Source organism: Sarcophilus harrisii, chromosome 4 (genome assembly GCF_902635505.1).
Source record: "Sarcophilus harrisii chromosome 4, mSarHar1.11, whole genome shotgun sequence".
Lineage (NCBI taxonomy): Eukaryota > Metazoa > Chordata > Mammalia > Dasyuromorphia > Dasyuridae > Sarcophilus > Sarcophilus harrisii.
In genome coordinates, this window is record NC_045429.1 from 350257853 (window position 1) to 350279996 (window position 22144).

At 37.3% G+C, this 22144-nt stretch overlaps 1 protein-coding gene across 1 annotated transcript in view; it reads right to left on the reverse strand.

Annotated features, from left to right (window-relative positions):
* Positions 1-16041, reverse strand: part of TRIM37 (tripartite motif containing 37) — a 110718-nt gene extending 94677 nt beyond the window's left edge. The window contains 4 exon segments of the mRNA XM_031966497.1: positions 3158-3274; positions 4668-4708; positions 13257-13358; positions 15177-16041. Coding sequence (XP_031822357.1) covers positions 3158-3274; positions 4668-4708; positions 13257-13358; positions 15177-15197 — 281 coding nt within the window. The 5' untranslated portion in view covers positions 15198-16041.
* Between the last annotated feature and the right edge of the window lie 6103 nt (positions 16042-22144).

The following is a 22144-nucleotide window of genomic DNA, read 5'->3' on the forward strand; positions in this document are numbered from 1 at the left end:
GGATATGAGCAATTTTCATATAAAGAAGTTAAAGCCATTTCTAATAATACGAAAAAATATTCTAAATCATTTTTGATTAGAGAATGATGCAATTTAGAGAAATGCAAATTAGGACAACTCTGAGATACACTTCACATCTCTCATATTAGTAAAGATGATATACATTGGAGGAGATGTGGGAAAACTGGGACACTAAGGAATTTTTGGAGGGATTGAGAAATGATTCAACCATTCTGGAGAACAATTTGCAACTATGTGCAAAGGGCTATAAAACCATGCATACTTTTTGATCCAGCAGTATCATTACTGAGTCTGTATCCCAAAGAGATCACAAAAGAGGGAAAGGCACCCACATGTATAAAAATTTGTAAGCAGTTCTTTTTGAGTGGCAAGGACCTGGAAACTGAGTGGATGACTATCAGTTGGGGAATGGCTGAATAAGTTATGGTATATAAATGGAATGGAATATTATTGTTTTATAAGAAATGATGAGCAGGTTGATTCAAAAAAAGCTGGAATGACTTCCACGAACTGATGCTGAGTGAAGTGAGCAGAACCAAGAGAACATTGTACACAGTAACAATAAGATAATGTGATGATCAATAGTGGGGGACTTGGCTCTTCTCAACAATGAGGTAACTCATGCCAATTCCAATAGACTTGAGATGGAAAGAGCCCTCGGTATTGAGAGAGAGAGAACTATGGACACTGAATGTGGATTGAAACATAGTATTTTCACCTTTTTTTAATTGTTATTTGTTTGTTTGTTTTCCTTTCCATGGTTTCTTCCCCTGTGATCTGATTTTTCTTGCACAACATGACAAAAAGGGAAATGTTTTAAAAGGACTATACATATTTAATCTCTATCAGATTGCTTCTGTCTTGGAGAGAGAAGAGAGGAAGGGAGAAAAATTTGGACCTCAAAGTTTTACAAAAATGAATGCTGAAAACTATCTTTACATATATTTGGAAAATAAAGTACTTTTGAAAAAGTAACAATAATAAATCAATTAATTAAGCACCCATTTTGATAATACCTAAGTATAAAGTGTGAGATGCTTGTCTATATCCTGTCTCTCTCAAATGGCTTTCCAGTTTTTTCAGCAATTTTTGTCAAATTATAATTTCTTGTCCCCAAAACATAGAAACTTTGGGATTATCAAACATTGGTTTACCATGGTCATTCACCATTATATATTGTGGACAAATTTTGTTTTAGGATTTTTATGTTCTGGGCAGCATGTGTGTGAGAGAGACATGTATGTATATGTATATCTCCTGTATGTTAGAACATACCTGATAAATTGGACATATTATATACATATGTGTATTGCAATATACATATAAATAAGTAATTTGACACATTAGTATACACAGTAATTCACATAAATGTGCTAACTGCAGTATTACTATGATGCACCAAAGGAAACACACAAGGCATTTCTCTCTCTCTGAAAGAGACACTGTTCTATTTTAGTATTTTAGGAGAAACATTTCACTTCGTAATAAGGTACTAAACATTCAGTGAATCTTTGAGTAAGCATGTTTCCATATATTTGATTACTCCTTAGTCTGAATAGTAAGTGAAATATTTTTCAGTTTTTCTTAGTCATTCATGTACATATTTTAGCTAACAAAATGCCAATAAGCATCAGTCACGGAAGGATGAAGAGAAAAAACATTTAAAAACTGGGCAGTTAAAAAGTGAGGAGTCAGAAATAGTTACATCACTCCAGACTAGTATATATGATAAATTAGAATCTTAGAAAAGGAAAAGATTTTGAAGATTTTGATTTTGTAGTTAAGAAAACTTGCACTAAAGGTTTGCCCCGTTTTAATTTTTGCCATGAGTATTTATTTATGAAAATTCTCATTATTCTAGTTCAGTTAATATTTTTGAGAAAAATTTAATGTTTCCATCTTCCAAGAGAATAGAAAGAAATTTCACAATTTCTGAAGCCTCTTCAGCTCTAAAATGGTGATCCTACAAGTATCTATAAAATAGACATACCAAGAACAAACAATTTATTCTACTCTTCCAAAGTCCTGAGTTTGAATCCTGTCTCAGATACTCCTCCTCAGTCTGTTTTTGTTTCTATGAAATAAGGATAATAAAAACATGCTTCACAATGCTAAATGAAATGATACATATTTCATAAACCTTAAAGCAAAATAGAAATATTTGCTAGGATTAGTATAAGAATTCATGAATTTGTAAAAGCTTTAAAGAAGAATTTCCAAAGGTCGAGATACAAATTCTCCAACTTCCCTAGACTCCCTTGCAAACAAAAACAAAAACAAAAACACCAATACCCTCCTATAATATTATATCTATGTCACAGGATTTCCATCTGAAAAATGTAAAGATCACAACTTCTATCTCAGTTATCAATATTCCTCAAAATAGTACCAAGGAACTGCCAGCTAGAAAACAATCTTTACCAGTGCAGATCTGTCCCTGTTCTATATCTTACATGCACCAAGAGAAAGTTGCCACGGGGCCCTGAGTCAATGTGTGTCTGGATTACTTAAATCCAGATTGGTCTAACTCTTAAGACCAGTTCTTTAGCCATTCACCATACTACCTATCAATACAATACACAAATACCTCTCAATAAAAATACACAGCCCCCAGTTAGAGAGCTTTGATATTACTAACACTTGAACTAAGAGTGGGACTAGGTCAAAGAGTTAACAGAGTAATGTCTGTAAAAAGGTTAGACAGTTGGTAGTATAATCTAAGAATCCTTTTAACCCAAAAGGGTTAAAGTGCATTTTGGAGAGTTTCCTCTCTAAAAAAAACTGAAAATTGTTTTATTTTCTGATCATTGCAATAAGCAATCATGACTTCAGAAAGTCAATGATTAAACATGCAACTGACCTCATGAATTATTTTGATATTTATTTGTAAAAAAGGTAACAAATAGTGAGAGATTTTTTTTAAAAGACATATCAATAAAACATTTTAAAGTATATACAAGAACAAAAAAAATCAATTTTGTCACAAAAATGTAAAATTTTAATATACTCAAAAACTGTACTTAATAGAGAATTTATATACAAAACTTTTTTGTTCTGTGTACACTGAAATATTTATTATTAATTAAATTAATAATAAAAGAAAACCAAAACTTTCCCCCAGAATGATTTTACATACTTGTCCTTTTCATTTTCTTCATGTTTGGTGAGACTGCAAAGTTGAAGAGTGTCAAGCTGCTGGGTAACCTCTTCTGCCCAACGACAGTTTACCAGTTCTCGAAGCTGGAGGGGAGCACTGAAAAAGATTGAATCTACAGTCTATTTCAGGAACTCAGAATTTTATCATTTAAGTCAACATATAAATAAATATTTGTTACGTTTTTTTGTAACAAATTCATTTTCAGCAATAATTATTACATGAAAAGTAAATTAGGCTCATTTTTACTAAATGAATGTAGTATTAAAAATGTAGCCTAAGAAAGTACACAATAAAATTCCTAAATGAAAATGATGTCAAAAAGACAACTCATCATCCAAACTTAGTGACTTTTAGGCAGATCCTTCAGGGCAAAAATTAAAAGAGAGATTGTTTCTTTCACTGTCTATCAGTGAAGTATTTAGTGGATGTTGGGAGCTGGAAATACAAATAAAACAAGTTAAACATTATCCCTACTCACAAGCAGCTTACATCCTAATGGGTAGAGGGGAATAATAATACATAAAGTTTTAAAATACACACACACACATACACACACACACACACACACACACACACACACACAATGTAGTCCAATATAAGGTAGAGTGGAAGCAGGTATCATTAGCAGCTAGGAGGACCAAACTGGCTTCAGGAAGAAGACAACTCCTAAAGAAAGATGGTGAGGAGGAAAAACATCTAGAAACATAAACAAGCTATTACAAAGGCACAGAGGGGCAGTATCATGTATGAGGAATAAAGAGTCTATTTTGCTGCACTACAGAGTACAGAAAGTGACGATCAATGAGGTTGGAGATAGTTTACTGGCACACTATATCTACACTAGACTTAAACTAAACAGAGACATTTATATTTGACCCTAGAGTCAATAAGAAGCCATTACAGTTAGCTGAGAAGAGAAGTCATGGCCTCAAAAGATAATAACCCTAGCAGAAGTGTATAGAATATAAGAAAAAACTTAAGACACTTCGGAGGCTATTGCTATAGTCTAGCCAAGAAGTAATGAGGGCTTACAGTAATGTAACAGCCATGAGTAAAGAAAAGGAGTCAGACGTTAAAAATATCTTGAAGACAGAAATAACAAGATTTGGCAAGTGATTAAATATGCGGAGTGAGGAGGAATGAGTAGTACAGAGTAATGCTGATATCATGAACCTAAGACACTAGAATGAATGGTGGTGCTTTAAATAAAAATTATAAAAGTCTCGAAGAGGAAAAGGTTTCCGGGAAAAGATAATCACGTTTTACAAACACTGAGGTTAAGATATCTCCACAACATCCAGTTTAAAATGTCTTAACAGTCAACTGGTAATGTAGAACCAAAGCTTGAAGGGAAGAAACTAGTCTTCTAAAGAAGTGAATGACAGATGTTATGGATAAGAAATCCTCCTAGACAGGTTTTAATATGTGCTCTTACCCCACTCCCTTAACTTTTAACATATAAAAAAACTATATGTATTTAAAAACTTACCGACAATGAGGACACTGAGCTCTCTGTTCGGTCAGCCAACGCTTAGGAGGCAAGAGGGGAAAAAAAACGTTCAGTTCCCAAAACACCAATGTTTTAGCAGAATTAAAATGTACTTTCATGTTTTATATATGTCTGTTGGTTTAAGTCCTACTTTTTTAACAGGTTCAAATTTCTCTTTTTTTTAATTAAAATTTGTTATTTACAAAACATATGCATGGATAATTTTTCAACACTGATCCTTGCAAAGCCTTTTGTTCCAAATTTTCCCCTACTTTCCCCCACCCCTCCCCTAGAGGGCAGGTAGGCCAATATAGTAAATATGGTAAAATATGTTAAATCCAATATATGTATACATATTTATAGTTATCTTGCTACACAAGAAAAATCAGATCAAGAACTAAGAAAAAATATGTGAAAGAAAACAAAATGTAAACAAATAACAACAGAGAGAGTGAGAATGTTATGTTGTGGTCCACATTCTCTTCCCATGGTTCTCTCTCTGGGTATAGATGGCTCTCTTCATAACAATTTCATTGGAACTGGTTTGAATCATCTCACTGTTGAAGAGAGCCATGTCCATCAGAATTGATCATCATAGTCTTTTGCTGCCGTGTTCTCCTGGTTCTGCTCATTTCACTTACCATCAGGTCATGTGGGTCTCTCCAGGCCTCTCTGAAATCATCCTGCTGGTCATTTCTTACAGAACAATAACATTCATATACCATAATTTATATAGCCATTCTCCAATTGATGGGCATCCATTCAGTTTTCAGTTTCTTGCCACCACAAAAAGGGCTGCCACAAACATTTTTGCACGTGTGTCCCTTTTCCTCCTTTAAGATCTCTTTAGGATATAAGCCCAGTAGAAACATTGCTGGGTCAAAGGGTATGCACAGTTTGATAACCTTTTAAGCATAGTTCCAAACTGCTCTCTAGAATGGTTGGATCTGTTCACAATTCCATCAACAATGTATCAGTGTCCCAGTTTTCCCACATCCCCTCCAAAATATGTCATTATCTTTTCCTATCACCTTAGCCAATCTGACAGGTATGTACTGATACTGCAGAGTTGTCTTAATTTGCATTTCTCTGATCAATAGTGATTTGAAGCACCTTTTCATAGGACTACAAATAGTTTCAATTTCTTCATCTGAAAATTGTCTGTTCATATCCTTTGAGCATTTATCAATTGGAGAATAGCTTGAACTATTATAAATTTAAGTCAATTCTCTCTATATTTTAGAAATGAGACCTTTATAAGAACCTTTGAATTGTTTTCCCAGGTTATTTCTTCCCTTCTAATCTTGTCTGCATTAGTTTTGTTTGTACAAAACCTTTTTAATTTAATATAATCAAAATTATCTATTTCTTAGCCAGTACCAAATGGTTTTAATGACTGCTGTTTTATAATATAGTTTTAGGTCTGGTACAGCTAGATCCCATTCGTTTGCTTCTCTTTTCATTAATTCCCTTGAAATTCTTGTCCTTTTGTTGAATTTTATTGTTATTTTTTCTAGGTCAGTAAAATAGTTTCTTGGGAGTTTGTTTTGTAGTTTTTGCTCATATAGTTCTGACTTTCCCTTGGCAGATAGATTCCCAAAAAATTTATATTTTATATTTATATTTTTGACAATTATTTTAAATGGAATTTCTCTTTGTATCTCTTGCTGTTGGATTTTGTTGGTGATGTATAAAAATGCTGATAATTTATGTGGATTTATTTTGTATCCTGCAATTTTGCTAAATTTGTGAATTACTTCTAAAAGTTTTGTAGTTGATTCTCTGGGATTCAACAGGTTCAAATTTCAAACAGCTTCTGTAAAAAGTATTTTCAAATAGCAAACTTTTTTCCACAAGACAAATAAAAAATAATAAGCACTCAACTGACTCCATTACTTGCGATAGAGGAAACAATGCAAGTTCAGATTATCAGTAGAAGGCAGTTCACAGAACTGATAGAAAAGGAAGCCACTCTGAGTAGGAGGCAAATAGCTCCAGAATAAGCTAGATAGCATATGCAAGTGACTTATATGTAGATCATCCATATGTTAATAATGATAGGACTGTAACTAAAACAAAAAGCAAGATTATTGATGACCTGATTCTAAATTAAACTATAAGAAAACATTCTTATATAGAAATACTTATCTAGAAAACACTGCTTTAATTTTCACTTTCTCTTAGGAAAAACAAAAATAAAAGTTTCTCATATTAAGGACACCAGGAGAACCCAGAAATGGCTATAAGTGAGCAAATACTAAATGAATTATTAGTGTTTGCATAGTGATCAATTCTGATCATCACTGACATCAATAAATATTTCCTTTACCAAATGAATAGGGATAATTTGCAGGTCTGCAGAAAATCAATGAAAAAAGGAATTTTTCCGTTTGTCCATATCACTAGAGATTATAAGATCTTGCTGAGTTTACCATTTACAAAAAAGAATAAAGTCAATAGAATAAGAGAGTTTCAAAGTCATGTTTCAAAGAATAACAACAGTAATGAGCATTTACACAGCACTTTGAAGGCTTACAAAGAGTTTCATAAATGTTATCCCTTATGTATAAATATATTGTATTTAACATATACTTTAACATAGTTAACATGTATTAGGTCTACTGCCATCTCGGGGAAGGGATGGGGGAAGGAGGGGAAAAGCTGGAACAGAAGGTTTTGCAAGGGTTAATGCTGAAAAATTACCCATGCACATATCTTGTAAATAAAAAAGCTATAATAAATAAATGTTATCCCATTTTATTCTCAAAAACCTATTATTATCCCCATTTTATAGGTGAGTAAACTGAAACAAAAAGAGGTTAAGTGGCTTGCCCAGGTTCACACACAGATAAGAAATATCTTTAGAGTGGAACTGAACTCAGGTTTTCCTGACTTTATTTTTTATATCATCAATACTTCTCACAGTGCCTAGCATAAAAGAGCCACTTAATAAATGTTTACCGACTATCCACTGCACTATCCCATGCACATTTAAAATATTGTAAAATTTACCAATATATGTAACCACAAAGAAAATTATGCTCAAAGATCTAATGATGATCACCTTCAAGTGAGACTAAAACAGAGGGGACATATGCTTGTCAAAGTTATTTATCACTGTCATGGAAGATGTCCTGTGTAGAATCTAAACAGATTAGGGTTCTCTGTAAATGGTCAGGGTGAACAGGTGCTCATTTATTGAGTCCCAGCACACTATAGGGCCCCAGAACACTACATAATACAATGAGATTCATGGACATTAAGAAGAGATTGGCTTAATAAATCACAAGGGAAAAACTCAGTAGTTGAATAACATACACTGCACAAAATTTAACAGGGTCTATTAACATAGTGGTGTTAGTGTCAGAGGAAAAAATGGTATGTTAAATGAAAGCTGTTGCAAAGATGAAAAAGACAGACCTTGACAACACATAGAATAGGGGGAGGGAGAAGAAGGGAGGGATAGTGAGGAATTGAAGATGTTATTCCCATAGATTCAATTATTAACTCTTTGTTGATGATTCTTAAAGTCTTATTTGCCCTACTGTGACATATTCAACATATATAGGACTGCTTGCCATCTAGGGAAGGGGGATGGAGGGAGAGAGGGGAAAAATTGGAACAGAAGTGAGTGCAAGGGATAATAATGTAAAAAAAATTACCCTGGCATAGGTTCTGTCAATAAAAAGTTATTATAATAAATAAAAAAAGAAAAAAGAAAAAAAAAGTCTTATTTGTCTTAACCTCTTTTGATCTCCAGTCTTGTATCTCCAACTGTTTCTTAGCTATCTTGAACACTGCTTGTCCTGGAGACAGTTAAACTTAGCATGTCCAAAACTATTTCCCCAAACTTTCTTTACTTCCAAACTTCCCTATTATTACAGTGGCAACACCATCCTCTCCATTCCTTTGGCTTGCAATCTAAACAACATCTTTTGCTTCTCTTATTGAGGAGAAGAGCCACTTCTTCATCTGAGACAGGGAAGAAGCTATCTGGATGATGGGAGATGTGGAGAGATAAAGAGGCAGCTCTCAGCCTCAATTTTTTCCGTAAAACATGAGGTTCTCAGCTAAGAGAGGGAACCATTAGACAATTGAGAAGGAATAAATATGTTTGAAAGATCCACTGTGGAAAGTGGGATAATGAGTTAATTAAGGATGTGTAGAAGGATGGCACAGCAGTAGTGAAAGTCCAGTTGAGGTTATTAACACACATTTGTAGTGGACCCAGTACTGCATAATTTTTCTCCACCTTGGTTCAGCAGCCCTAGAAAGATAACATATATAAAACAACAATGTAATGGAAAGAAGTATCAAACAAAACTGGTTACTAATTATAATGGCCAACATTGAACCCAGCATTGAAAAAAATTCACCTCCTTCTCTAGAGGTAAGGGACTACAAGTAAGGAATACTGCACAGATCATTCCATTAAATTACCTTTTAGTTCTTCTTGAAATCTTACTTATAAATTTAAGTGGATAGATTATTTTGAATGGAATGTGGTGAAGGTATATGAACAAACAGTTCTCAAAAGAAATGAAAACTATTAATAATGAATGATCCAAATCACTAATAAGATAAAAGCAAATCAAAATCATGCTGAGATTTCATCCCATACATCCCATACCCAATAAATTGGCAAAAATGAGAAAGAATAATCAATGTTGGGAGTGATTGTAGAAAAGCAGGCACACTACTGCATTGTTGGTAGAACTGAGAGTTTAAGAGAACTATGTTGGAAAGTAATTTGGAATTATATAAAGTGACTAAAATATCCATACATTTGATACAAAGATTCCACTACAATATTAGGAATATACTGCAAGAAATTACCCCATGTATTTCTAACAGTACTATTTATTTTGGCAAAGAAATGGCAGCAAAGTTGATAACCTACTGTTTGGGGAATCATGGTATGCAATGTGATGGATACTATGCTGTAAGAAAAGGTGAATGTGATGAATACAGAAAGGCATTTAAAGAGTTAGATGCAAAGCAGGCAGAACCAAATACATACATACATACACACACACACACACACACACACACACACACAATATAAATAGAAATAATAACCAGCACAAAACCACTAAAAGTGAATGTTGCAAAAATGCATGACCTCACAGAAGAGACGAGGGAAAATACCCTCCACACTCCTTTGCACAGGTGGGGGTAAAGTCAAGTCAATAAGTATTTATTAAGCACTTAATTACCAAGCACTAAGCTAAACAAAGGCAAAAACTAAGTCTTTAGATGCTTACTGTATAACAGAAGAGACAACATGTAAACAACTATGTTCAAACCAAGATATGTATCCTTATTTGTCAAGGATAAAAATGGAAATAATCTCAGAGGGAAGGCACTACAATTAAATATAAGGGATGATTAGGGAAGTACATATGTATGGAACACTGAATATATTTTCAGACTTTTTTAGTGTATTCACTAATTAGGCTCATTTTTTCTCTTTTTTTCCCTTAAAAAAATAGCTTTAAGAAAAGGAAAAACAAATGGGGAGGGATGCTAGGACAGATTCAGATGATATGTGAACGAATAATAATTTTTTAAAATTTTAGTCTATGTACATGTATAATCTATATCAGAATGCTTGGCCTCTTGGGAAGGTAAAAAGGGAAAAAAAATTGAAACCAAAATCTTACAAAAATGAATGTTCAAAACTATCTTTACAAGTAAAATAAAATAACCAAAATAATTTTTTTTTTAAAAATCTTCAATCAGCTAGCCTAAAATCATACTTAATATCTCTCTACCCAGCACAAGTGGGCATTAGCCATGTTACTGTATGACATTCCCACCCTATCCTGCTTTCTACTTCTGGCTCTGGGATGAGTAATCAAATCAATATTGTCACCATTCCTGAAAAGGGATGGACAATCTAATGCTCAACAATAGTCTCCTCTCTTGGAAAGACTTACATAAACTGATGCTGAGTGAAATGAGCAGAACCAGGAGATCATTATACACTTCAACAACGATACTGTATGAGGATGTATTCTGATGGAAGTGCATAGTTTCGACAACGAGAAGATCTAATTCAGTTCCAATTGATCAATGATGGACAGAATCAGCTACACCCAGAGAAGGAACACTGGGAAATGAATGTGGATTATCTGCATTTTTGTTTTTCTTCCCAGATTATTTTTACCTTCTGAACTGAAGCTAATTCTTCTTGTGCAACAAGAGAACTGTATGGTTTTGCACACGCATATTGTATCTAGGATATACTATAACATATTTAACATGTATAAGACTGACTGCCATCTAGGGGAGGAGGTGGAGGGAGGGAAGGGAAAAGTCGGAACAGAAGTGAGTGCAAGGGATAATGTTGTAAAAAATTACCCATGCATATGTTCATCAATAAAAAGTTATTTAAAAAATATATAAGGCTCAGTGATAATCACCAGGTATACTAATATAAATAAAGCAATACCTTCTACTCAAGGACCTTATAATCAAATAGAGAGAAAAAAATAATGAATTAAAAAAAAAAAGTCTCCTGCAACCAAAACTCCTCTCCTTGACCACCATACCATACACTTAAATATATGGCTTTCCTCTTTTAAACACTAAGCTCCTTAAGAGTAGGAATTATCTCACTTTTTGTATTTTTAACCTTAGTACCAAAATTTGGCACAGTAAATACTTAAAAAATGCTTTTTCATTTATGACAAATCCAAAAAGCAAAAGCTTACACCCTATTAACAGGGTCATTAAGAGTGTCAATAAGAGATGTGAATACAAATAAGGAAAATGGTAGTAAAAGCCCTAAAAGTTGACAATGTCCAAAAAACAATGAACTACATAAAGGAAAGAAAAGGAACCTTGAAGATTTTTCATAGAAGAGATAAGAGTCAAATCTCTATTGATCAGAGAATTGCAAATTAAGACAACTCTGAGGTACTACTATACCTCTCTCAGATTGACTAAGATGACAGAAAAAAATAATGATGAATGTTGGAGGGGATATGAGAAAACTGGGACACTCATACATTGTTGGAAGAATTTTTAACAGATGCAATCATGCTGGAAAGCAGTTTGGAACTATGCTCAAAAAAGTTATCAAACCATACATATTCTTTGATCCAGTAGTGTTTCTACTGGGATTATATCCCAAGGAGATCTTAAAGGAGGGAAAGGGACCCACATACGCAAAAAAATGTTTGTAGCAGCCCTTTTTGTAGTGGCAAGAAATTGGAAATTGAGTGGATGCCCATCAATTGGAGAATGGCTGAATAAATTGTGGTATATGAATGTTATGGAATATTAATGTTCTATAAGAAACAACCAGCAGGATGATTTCAGAGAGGCCTAGAAAGACTTTTACATGAACTGATGCTAAGTGAAATGAGCAGAACCAGGAGATCATTGTACACAGCAACAACAAGACTATACAATGATCAATTCTGATGGATGTGGCTCTCTTCAACAATGAGATGATTCAGACCAGTTCCACTTGTTCGATGATGAAGAGAGCCATCTACACCCAGAGAGGAGACTGTGGGAACTGAGTATGGTTTACAATATAACATTTTCACTCTTTTTATTGTTGTCTGCTTGTATTTTATTTTGTTTCTCTTTTTCTTGTGTAGCATGATAACTATATAAATATATGTGCATATATTAGATTTAATATATATCTCTATATGTTGGACTTCTTGCCATCTAGGGGCGTGGGGGAAAGAGGGGAAAATTGGAATACAAGGTTTTGCAAGGGCTAATGTTGAAGAATTGTCCATGCATGTTTTGAAAAATATAAAGCTTTAATTAAAAAAAAAAAAAAAAAAAAAAAAAAAAAAGACAAGGTAGAGCCTCCAAAAGGGTAAAGAGAGTCAGAAATTGTCAAATGCCCATTACAGCCAGGAAAAAGATAATGTACAAAAGCTAAGAATACACCTTTAAAACTCCTAGGCATAGAAAATTTCGTTTCCAAGTTATAAATGGAAATCAGACTTAATGAGTTAAGGAAATAGGATAAATTGAATCACAAATATAAGAGAAACCTTAAGAGATAATCTGGCCTAATATCTTCATTTGACATGAGGAAGGTCATCTGGATATCAAAAAAGTTGAAGTTACTTGTGAAGACAGGTCTTAGATTCCAAGTCTCCCAATTCCCAGTATAATGCTCTTTCTACAATACTGAAAAAAAACTGGACAAAGAAATGGATGCTGATGACAAAAAAAAAAAAAAAAAAAAAGATGGCTTTTGTAAAGTACTCACACTAAAGGAATAGGCAATAAAAGTCTAAGACAAGTGGAAGGTTAAGGGTGAGGGAAAAAAGTCAATAAGACAGTTCCCAAAGTATAAGCATTACTACTTTTTCACATCACTCTATGATATTCTTAGATAAGTATATACTTGAATCCTATCAGAGATGTGCAAGGAAAAATCTCATCCATGCTTTTCCCATTGATGTCTATGATAATAACAAAATTATCATATTGTAACAGAATTACAATATACATATAAGTCCAAGAAAAAAGTGAAAAATCCATCTTGGAAGTCAGTCAAAAGTTTCCTTAAGTACACACCCAGGCATACTTATAAGCTAGAATAGAACTTACCCGAATGCAGCTGAAACAACAAAGCTTGGAACAATGTGGACATAGACGTGCATCACGCAACTTCTCCATACAAATGAAACATCGGAAAACCTCAGCAATACTCTATGAAAATAAATACAACCATGATACAGAGTTTCTATCATATTAAACAAATGAATGGTAATACATGACTTAGTAGTGATATCTTATTAGGAATTCTAAACGTGTTTTATAAAAGATTCTAGTTGAACAATCCAACAAACATTGAGCATCTACTACAAGCATGGCAGTGTGGTAGACACTGGAGATTCTGGGACCAAAAGAAAAAGACCCTAATATAAAGAATTTATATTCTTTTGGGATAGGGGTTTCCAGCCTGCTACAAATGTTGCTCCCTGAAGAAGGAGAACCTTGTCAAGGGGGTGGGGGTAATATTTGGTAAATAAATGTATTAGTCTATTGAAATTTTTAATAATGTTAATGAAAAAAGGAGTGGATTGAGGGGAAGTGAATGGTAAGAGGACAGGAGCAAGGTAGGAAAAGCAGGAGCATTTTAAATATACCTTAAACACCTAAGAAAAATGAGATAAAGAATAATTTCTATGGATCAAAACCAAGTAAATGAGGTGAGATATGCAACTTTTCACTTTGGGCAAAAAAAAATCAACAATCTACTAAAAACTGAGCCAATTAACCCAGATAATAACTAGCGATTCCAAATTGATTTCCAATCAGTAAAGTTAAAAATTATGGGTATATCTTTGGTGAACCATAAGCCGTTATGCGTTTACATAGCTTTAGTTCCCTTTATAAGAACTTGTCTTTAAGAATCAGGATTCTCAGTCCTATTCTCAATTAAATCTAAAGAAAAAAAAAAAAAAAAGAAGAAAGCTGATGATATCTCTCAAAAACTGTACCAAGAATAAAACTGGTCTCACTAACATATCTTAATATGTTCGCCCAAAACACTGATTAATTTTATGATGCTAAAAAGGTTGTGTATTAAATACAGCTTCTTTATAAGAAACTAATTTCTATTTCATTTCTTATGTGTATATTCATAGTTAATTCTAGAATTTATTTCCTCTCATATTGAATAAAAGAATACTGGAAAGCTTCCTGAAAGCCAAGGGAAATGAGGATTCAATCCAAAAAGGTTGGTGATAGACTATAACATAATGGAAGTGAATAGCTCTGTTAACATAATTGGAACGTTGTGTATGGAAAACAGCTAAGAGGATAGTATGACTGCAAGAGCAATTACACGAACTGGAGTCAAAGAAAATAAGACGAGAGAGGATCTTTGCTCTCAATACATTTTCCTCACCGGCCATTTGTCGCTCAAGGACATATTCTGGAGTTAAAGCCCGCCTTTTTTTGATAATATTCATAAAAATAAGTTATCTTTTTTGCTCATTTTTCCCCCCAAAGGAAAAGTAACCAGGAGAATAAGGCTAATATCAAATGTTGCTTTTCCTTGCCTCTGGCTAATTGGGCCCCTTTGAGTCCAAATTTCAGCACCTGTTTAACACCGACTTAGATAGGTTCTGAAAATTTACCAGGCAAAAAAACAAAATGCTTGCCTGTTCACTGAAGGTGAATTAGGGCACCTGTATGAACCGGATGCACAAGGTGCGGGCAACAAGGACATCATCTATTCACTCAATTTCCATTTCTGGTCAGAGATCGTTTTGCAAAGGCACCTTTGGGGAAGGAGGAGCAGATGCGCATCCAGCAGACTGCGGCAGTTTGGGGGAGGGGGGCGTGGCGCTGGAAGGCAAGGCAAGCCAGGCTCCTGTGGAGAACCTGACACGCCCCCCTCGTAAGAGGCTGGGGAGTGGGGGGGGGGGGGGCGCCCAGGTGAGGGGCTTGGGATCAAGTCCCCCTCCCCTCTTTGCTGCCTCCCTCCAGCTGGTAGTGACGTCTCCCCTCTTCTCTCACCTCCACGCTCTGCTCATCCATTGCCTCTAGCTCCCGCCAGGCCCCGCGGCACCCCGCGGAATCCGTCGTGGTCCCCCACCAGGTGTCAGAACCAGGTCGCCAGGTCCGGTTGGCCAGAGAGAGCAGCACGATGCTGGGATGGGGGTTACGGGACTCGGGTGTACCCGGCCCCACTTGGGCGCCCCGCCGCTCCTGCCTCCATGCCGCCTAACCCCATTTCGCCATTTTTACCCGCGCGCGCCCCACCCGGGCGCTCCTCCCTTCTCCAGTCAGCCGGCCCGCGCGCCCCGCTCAGCCCAGCCCAGCCCAGCCCAGCCGGCGAGCCCGAGCCCAGGGCGAGCGGGAGAAAAAGAGGGCCAGAGACCTAGAGCGAGCCCCGCGGAGCCTCCTTCCCCCGCTCTCACGTGACAAGGGTGAACGGTTCTAGCCCAGCTAAGGGGTGGCGCGGGGCTGGGAAAGGGGAGTACCGAGGCACCAACGGTAACCAGGGCAGCTGGTGGCTAGGGTGGCGGCGGCAGCGAGAGGGGAGCAACGCGCATGCGTAGGAGGCCTCCGCAGGCGAAGAGAAATGTGCTCCTCGCGACGCGGCGGAGCACGAGACCGGCCCGCGGCTGCCGCAGTGCCGCTCGGCGCCCCTCCCACCCCCAGGCTCGTAGCTGCTGGCTGAGAGCGGAACGGTAGTTGGCTGGGAGTCCGCGCGCCCTCGGAGAGGGGCGGAGCGTGGAATACCGCAGAGGGCGGGGACTAACCGGTGACGGCTGGGGAGTGTTCCTCCCTACCCACCACTGAGACTCCCGGAACGCGCAGGGACCAAGACTCAGCGACCCTAATGGGTCTCCCAGAGCGTCCGGGATCCCCCGCTTCCTGTTACCGCGAGAAAATCGCCTTTCCGCCTCGGCCCGACCCAGCGAGGGGCGGCAGGGCGGTGCTTCCAGACTCCTCCCGCCCGTGGGAGCTCGCGGGCTTTCTCAGAGCTTCAAGCAAGGAAGTCTCATGTCCAGTGTTAGTGCTCAAACTAAACCGACCCTGGCTGGTGAATGGGGTGAACGAACGAATGAATGAATGAATGCATGGGAAATAAAGCTTTGCTTGTGCCTAATTCTGGTCCCTCGGCCCGTGAATTGTGTCACGGAATCCCTTTCTTTCTAGTACGCGGCAACACTCTAGGTGGGAAGATGGCAGCCTGTTAGGATCTATAGGAACCGAAATGCTTCCCCGGACCCCCACCCCCTATCCGGTGAAGCTCAGCCAATGAGAAGGAACAATGCTAGGGATTTGTTTACGTCATTTTGAATTTAATACCAAATAGAATGAGCGAGGAGTTTCGTATGGAACCGTAGGTCCCTCTATGTACAGCTTTGGTTTTTAGATAGAAGCTTTTTCACGTTTTATCACAGAGAGGTCCAGGTTGGACGTCCCGTCTCTGAACTTGCCTCAGCCACTTGCGCTCTTCCAAGCCCTGAGCATCCTTTGGCGTCTTGCCTTTTCCCTTTGGAATGGGAGCTATTAAAGTGCAGGAACTGACTCCCTTTTTGCTTATATTTGTGTTCTCCAACTCAGAGCTGCAAGGTCTTCTTCCTGACCCCGGCCTTCGTCCTAAGAACTGTAATCAAATCATACTCACCTTTGCCTCTGGAAAGGGAGTGTCTTGAACTTTTTTATTCCACTCAGCTTTCCACTACGAAGAAGCCCCAAACCTTCTTTCCTAATAATAGCATTCGTATAGTGCCTACTACGTGCCAGGCTTTTTACAAATATTCTGATCTTAGGTGCTGTTACTGCAATCGGGGGAGTTGCCAAAGTCACATGACTAGTCTGAGGGCCAGTTTGAGTTCAGATTTAGGCCCAGGGCCACCTAACTGCCTTCCAGCCACCACTCTATGACAAATGTAAGCTCTTTCAGGACTTTTGCTTCTCAGTCCCATAGTACAGCCCCTTATTAGGGCTTAGTCAATTAGGGAAGGAAAAGTAGGAAGAGAAGGAAGATGCTTTCAAAGAAGACAATTAGCTATTACCTCTCTGGGGGTTCCCACCCTTAAGTGGATAGAGCCATTCTTTCCAGCTCCTCCCTTCAGACTGCTTTCTCTACAGGTCTCTAATCCCTCTTTTGGAGGGAGGTGAAACAGTCGACAAGGGAATAGCCCAAAGCCACAGCCTCAGAGGGTCTTCCTTTCCCTTGAATAACTTTCCCTGCTACTGACTCTCTTTTGTGTCTTAAGCATCAATTTTCATTTTATCTTTTCTCTGCATAGAATTTATTGATAGGTTTCGGTAAAATTTATTTAGTTCTGCTTGAACCCCCAAAGCTGGGGGGGATATGCCAACAGTTAGAAAAAGAATCATTGTGTGTCTCTCCATCTCTTTATCCCTTATCCTCTATACCCTCTTGGGCAATTATTATGTTATTTGGGACACACATGGTGAATATTGGAGAAAAGATTTTTTCCCAGATAAACTTTGTTATTTTTTCTAGCGCTGTAAAATAACTTCTTGAGAGCTGGATTAGTGTTGGCACTGAATAAGTAGATTAATTTAGGTAGTCTTGTCATTTTTATTCTATTAGCTCGGCCTACCCATGAGCGTTACAATTGATTAGATCTGACTTTCTGTGGAAAGTGAAACGATTTTAAGTTCGAGCATAAATGCAAGCAAAAAGAAAAGTTCCTTCCCTCCAGAAGTTCACATTCTAAAGGAAAACTACACACTAAAGAAAGCTGGAGAAGGGAAGTTCTTGACACAAGGCCATGGTTTTGAAGTCCAGAAAGTCAAGAAAAGGTTAGGGAAGATAATAAGAGGAGGTTGGCATGGTAACATCTACAAAATAGAGCCTCCAGGAGCGATTTGTCATGGAGCGAAGGATGGCAAGCTTTAGGGAGAAATATTTCAGGGTGAGCAGGCTGAGGTCTTGGAATAAGAACCGGGTATTTGGCATTTCAATAGGTTTCTCATCAGTCACCATCCTGAACTGGCTTGAGCTATAGTGTTTTCCTAGCCATCTCATCACTCTTCCTCACCCGAGTTGTAGCAATAGTAGTGTTGAACACCGACCAATAATTCCAGTCATCTGCCCTGATTTTCTTTCCCCTCTTTTTCAGCATCCTTGAATTGTTTACACATCCTTTCCTTTAGGACAAACTCCCAGTTTTTGGTTCAAAGTGTACTGGAGACTTCTGTTCCATCCTAAAGGCATCCATCCCAGCTGCATTTTAATTTCTTGGGTAAAAGGTTTCTACAGATGCTTTGTTCTTGTTCATTCAGAGCATCCCCCACCCAACTAGGGGAGAAGGTGGGAGGAAGGAGGGAAAAATTTGGAACAGAAAATTTTGCAAGGGTCAGTGTTGAAAAATTACCCATGCATATATTTTGTAAATAAAAAGCTTTAATAAAAATGTTTTTTAAAAATATAACAGGTATATTTTAATATATTTAACATCTACTGGTCATCCTGCCATTTAGGGGAGGGGGTGGGGGGGTAAGAGGTGAAAAATTGGAACAAGAGGTTTGGCAATTGTTAATGCTGTAAAGTTACCCATGTATATATCCTGTAAATAAAAGGCTATTAAATAAAAAAAATAAATAAAAATAAAAAAAATATATAACAGGACTTTTTTATTGTTGTTATATAGAATTGGAAATATAATAAAGGCCTATTAATATAAAAAATAAAAAAGTTGTTAGGGAAAGGGAAAGCAAACAGACCAAAATAAGGGTTCAAACCCATAGCACTGAAAGAATCCCACAGCCCCTCAGGGGTTCCCTTAGAACAGTGGTATCAAATTCAAATAGAAATGGGGTCACTTATCTGTACATAAGAATATCTAAAAGCCACACACTGGCTTAATGTTAATCTAGATTACGTTTTATGTCTTTTGTTAAATATTTCCTTATTTCATTTAAATCTGATTTCAGCAGTATTAGGGAATGTTGTAGGCTACATGAAACTCTGCCTTAGAACATTTGAAAAAGACATGTAACAACTACTCTCAGGGACTGAATCTGTTAGAAGGACTAGAAGTCAGAAGGACTCCCTGACTTTTTTTCTGTTTCTATGTAAGTAGCAGAGCTGGGGATTCAAATCCTTTAGTATAATTTTTTTTTAATGCTATGCTGCTGGGAAATCCTAATTATTGAGCTATTTTAAGTATTAAATGCCATAGTAGATGTGTTTTTTAAATTGACTTTTATATAATGTGCCCATTTCTCCCCCTCATTCTTTCAGAGTCCTTATTTTTGTGATAAACTAATGCCCAAAATGGATTGGGAAAATAAATTATCACTGTAGGCTGAAAGGGGGTTTATTTTAACAGACAGAAAATACAAAGCCCCAAATTCCTGCCTCTCAGTTCAATTCAATCCAACAAATGTTTCTTTTAAACATCTACTCAGTATCAACATCATTCTGGAGCCCAGGATGTAAAGACTAAAAAAACAAAACAAAACAAAAAAGCCACAACCCTCAGAGAAGTTACCTTCTGCTTTGTGAGGGACAGGGGAGAGGAGGAGCTCAGGGAGGGAAAAAAGAAGAGAGACTCATACCAGTGATCCTCACAAGGGATGCTTGCATATGTTACTAAGTGCCCAGTGGAATTCCTCCCCATGCCCTGAGACTTCTTTCTCCAGCTGCAGTTTGCTTCCTGCTTTTCCTGCCTTGAGTCAGGAAGGTCACAGGAACACTTGTATCCCTCCTAGTACAAAGCTGCCTCCTCATCTGGGAGTCATAGGGAAGTACAGTGGGAGAGGAAGGAAAGACAAATCCCAACCCTCAGACAGAGCTGGACCAGGAATCCTTATTTGTTGCCAACTTAAACATTCAGTGTGTTGTGTTTTTCACAGCAAAGAATACTGCACTGTGAATGAAAAAAAAAGTTTGATGTACAAAGTTAAATAAATACAAAGACTAACCAAAGTAATTTCAAGAAAAAGAGAACACTAATGGAGGGGCCCAGGAAAGCCTTTCTATACAAGTAATCCCTATGTGGTGCTTGGGACAAGGCTGGTTTCTGAGAAATAGGGGTGAGCAGGGACAGCCTTCTTAACGTGAAGGCTAGCTTGTGCAAAGAGCTAAAAGTGGAAGGTAGTAAGCCATGTTTAGTGAAGGCAACAGAAAGTACCAGAAAGGTAGAGGGCACCTGTACTGTGGAAGATGTGAAATATCAGGCTGAGGATTTTTGTTTTATCCTACAACAGGGGTTCTTAATTTGAGAACATTTTTTAAAATTGTGTTTTAACAATTTAATAATTAACAATTTAAAATTGGCAACTTTAAAAAAAATTTTTTAAATAATTTGATTTTCATATAATTGGTCTCTTTTGTAATCCTGTGGATTTTATGTATTAACAATATTCTGAGAGAGGACTGTGGGGACTGAATGTTAATCACAATTGTAACATAGTATTTTCATTTATTTTGTTGCTTTTTTCTCTTTTTTTTTCCCCTTTTGATCTGATTTTTCTTTTCTTTCTTTTTTTCCCCCTGAGGCAATTGGGGTTAAGTGACTTGCCCAGGATCACACCAGCTAGGAAGTGTTAAATGTCTAAGGTCACATTTGAACTCAGGTCCTCCTGACTTCAGGGTTGGTGCTCAATCTACTGCACTACCTAGCTGCCCCTGCTCTGATTTTTCTTGTGCAGCATGATAAATGTAGAAATATGTTTAGGAGAATTGCACATGTCTATTGGATTACTTGCTGTTTGTGGGAGGTGAATAGAAGAAAGGGAGAGAGAAAAATTTGGAATACAAGTTTTTGCAACAGTAAATGTTGAAAACTATCTTTGCATGTATTTTGAAAAATAAAAAGCTATTATTATAAAATATTATTTTTAGAAATTCATAGCCTTTGTAAGACCACCAAAGAAGTCCCATGACAAAAAAAAAACAAAAAAAAAGAGAGAGGTTAAGAAGTTCCATCCTAAAGGCACTGTAGATTTTTAGTAGAGGAATAATACAATTAGTTATGTGTAGCAGCTGGAATACCTGACCTGCTGACATGTAGATCTCCCTAAGTTCAAAGTTCTGTGTGGATGTTTATCCACTCAAAATAATAGCTGATGAGCTTTCACTAATATGTTCATTTCTACTAGTTAGTCAGTGATGGTAGGGTCAATTTTTTTAAAATGAGGAAGACCCTGGCATGTTTATAGGTAGTGAGAAAAAAACTAGTGAATAAGGAGAGAATGAAGATGAGAGAAAGAAGAAATAGTAAAGGGGAAAACTCCCAGAAGAGATGGGAAAGGATGTGGTCAAGAACATAAGTAGAGAGACTGACTTTATGAAGGAAAGGAGCCATTGTTTCATCACCATTGATCAAAGGGAGAGAAAGAAGAGGGACGGATGGAGATTTTTGGTGTGGAGCAGGGCAATAAATGGATGGAATTTATGAGCAATAGCATCTATTTTCGCAGTAGAACATGAAGTGTGATTTGTGCTGAGACGGAGGGGAGAAAGGAAGTTTGGAACAGCCACTTTGGAAAATGCAATTCAGAACAAAAGGACTCCCCTGCGGCAGGACGAGCCCAGCCGAGACTCCTGACTCAGGGCGGGAAAAGCAGGAAAAACATGAATTGGCAGTATCCCGCATGGCACAGCTGCATGCAGGGGTATGCGCTCCTGGCCTCCCAATCCATGTTGGGCCAACTACTGATGACCAAGGAAGAAAAAGGAGTCAGCACTTATTTGCCACCTGCTGTGTACTGGGTACTGGGTTAGGCACTTTATAAATATAATTATCTCTTTCAATCCTTACTTCAAGCCTGAGAAATAGTGCTGTTATTATCTCCATGTTACAGTTGAGAAAAATGAGGCAAATAGAAGTTAAATGACTTGTCCAGGGTCACTTGGCTAGTAAGTATCTCAGGCAGATTTGAATTCAGGTTTTTCTGTCTCCTGGCCTGGAGCTCTATCTCTTTCATGGTGCTTAATGATTAGATTTTGTGATTTTTTTTATCTGAGAGTCCCCTGCTTCTAAGGT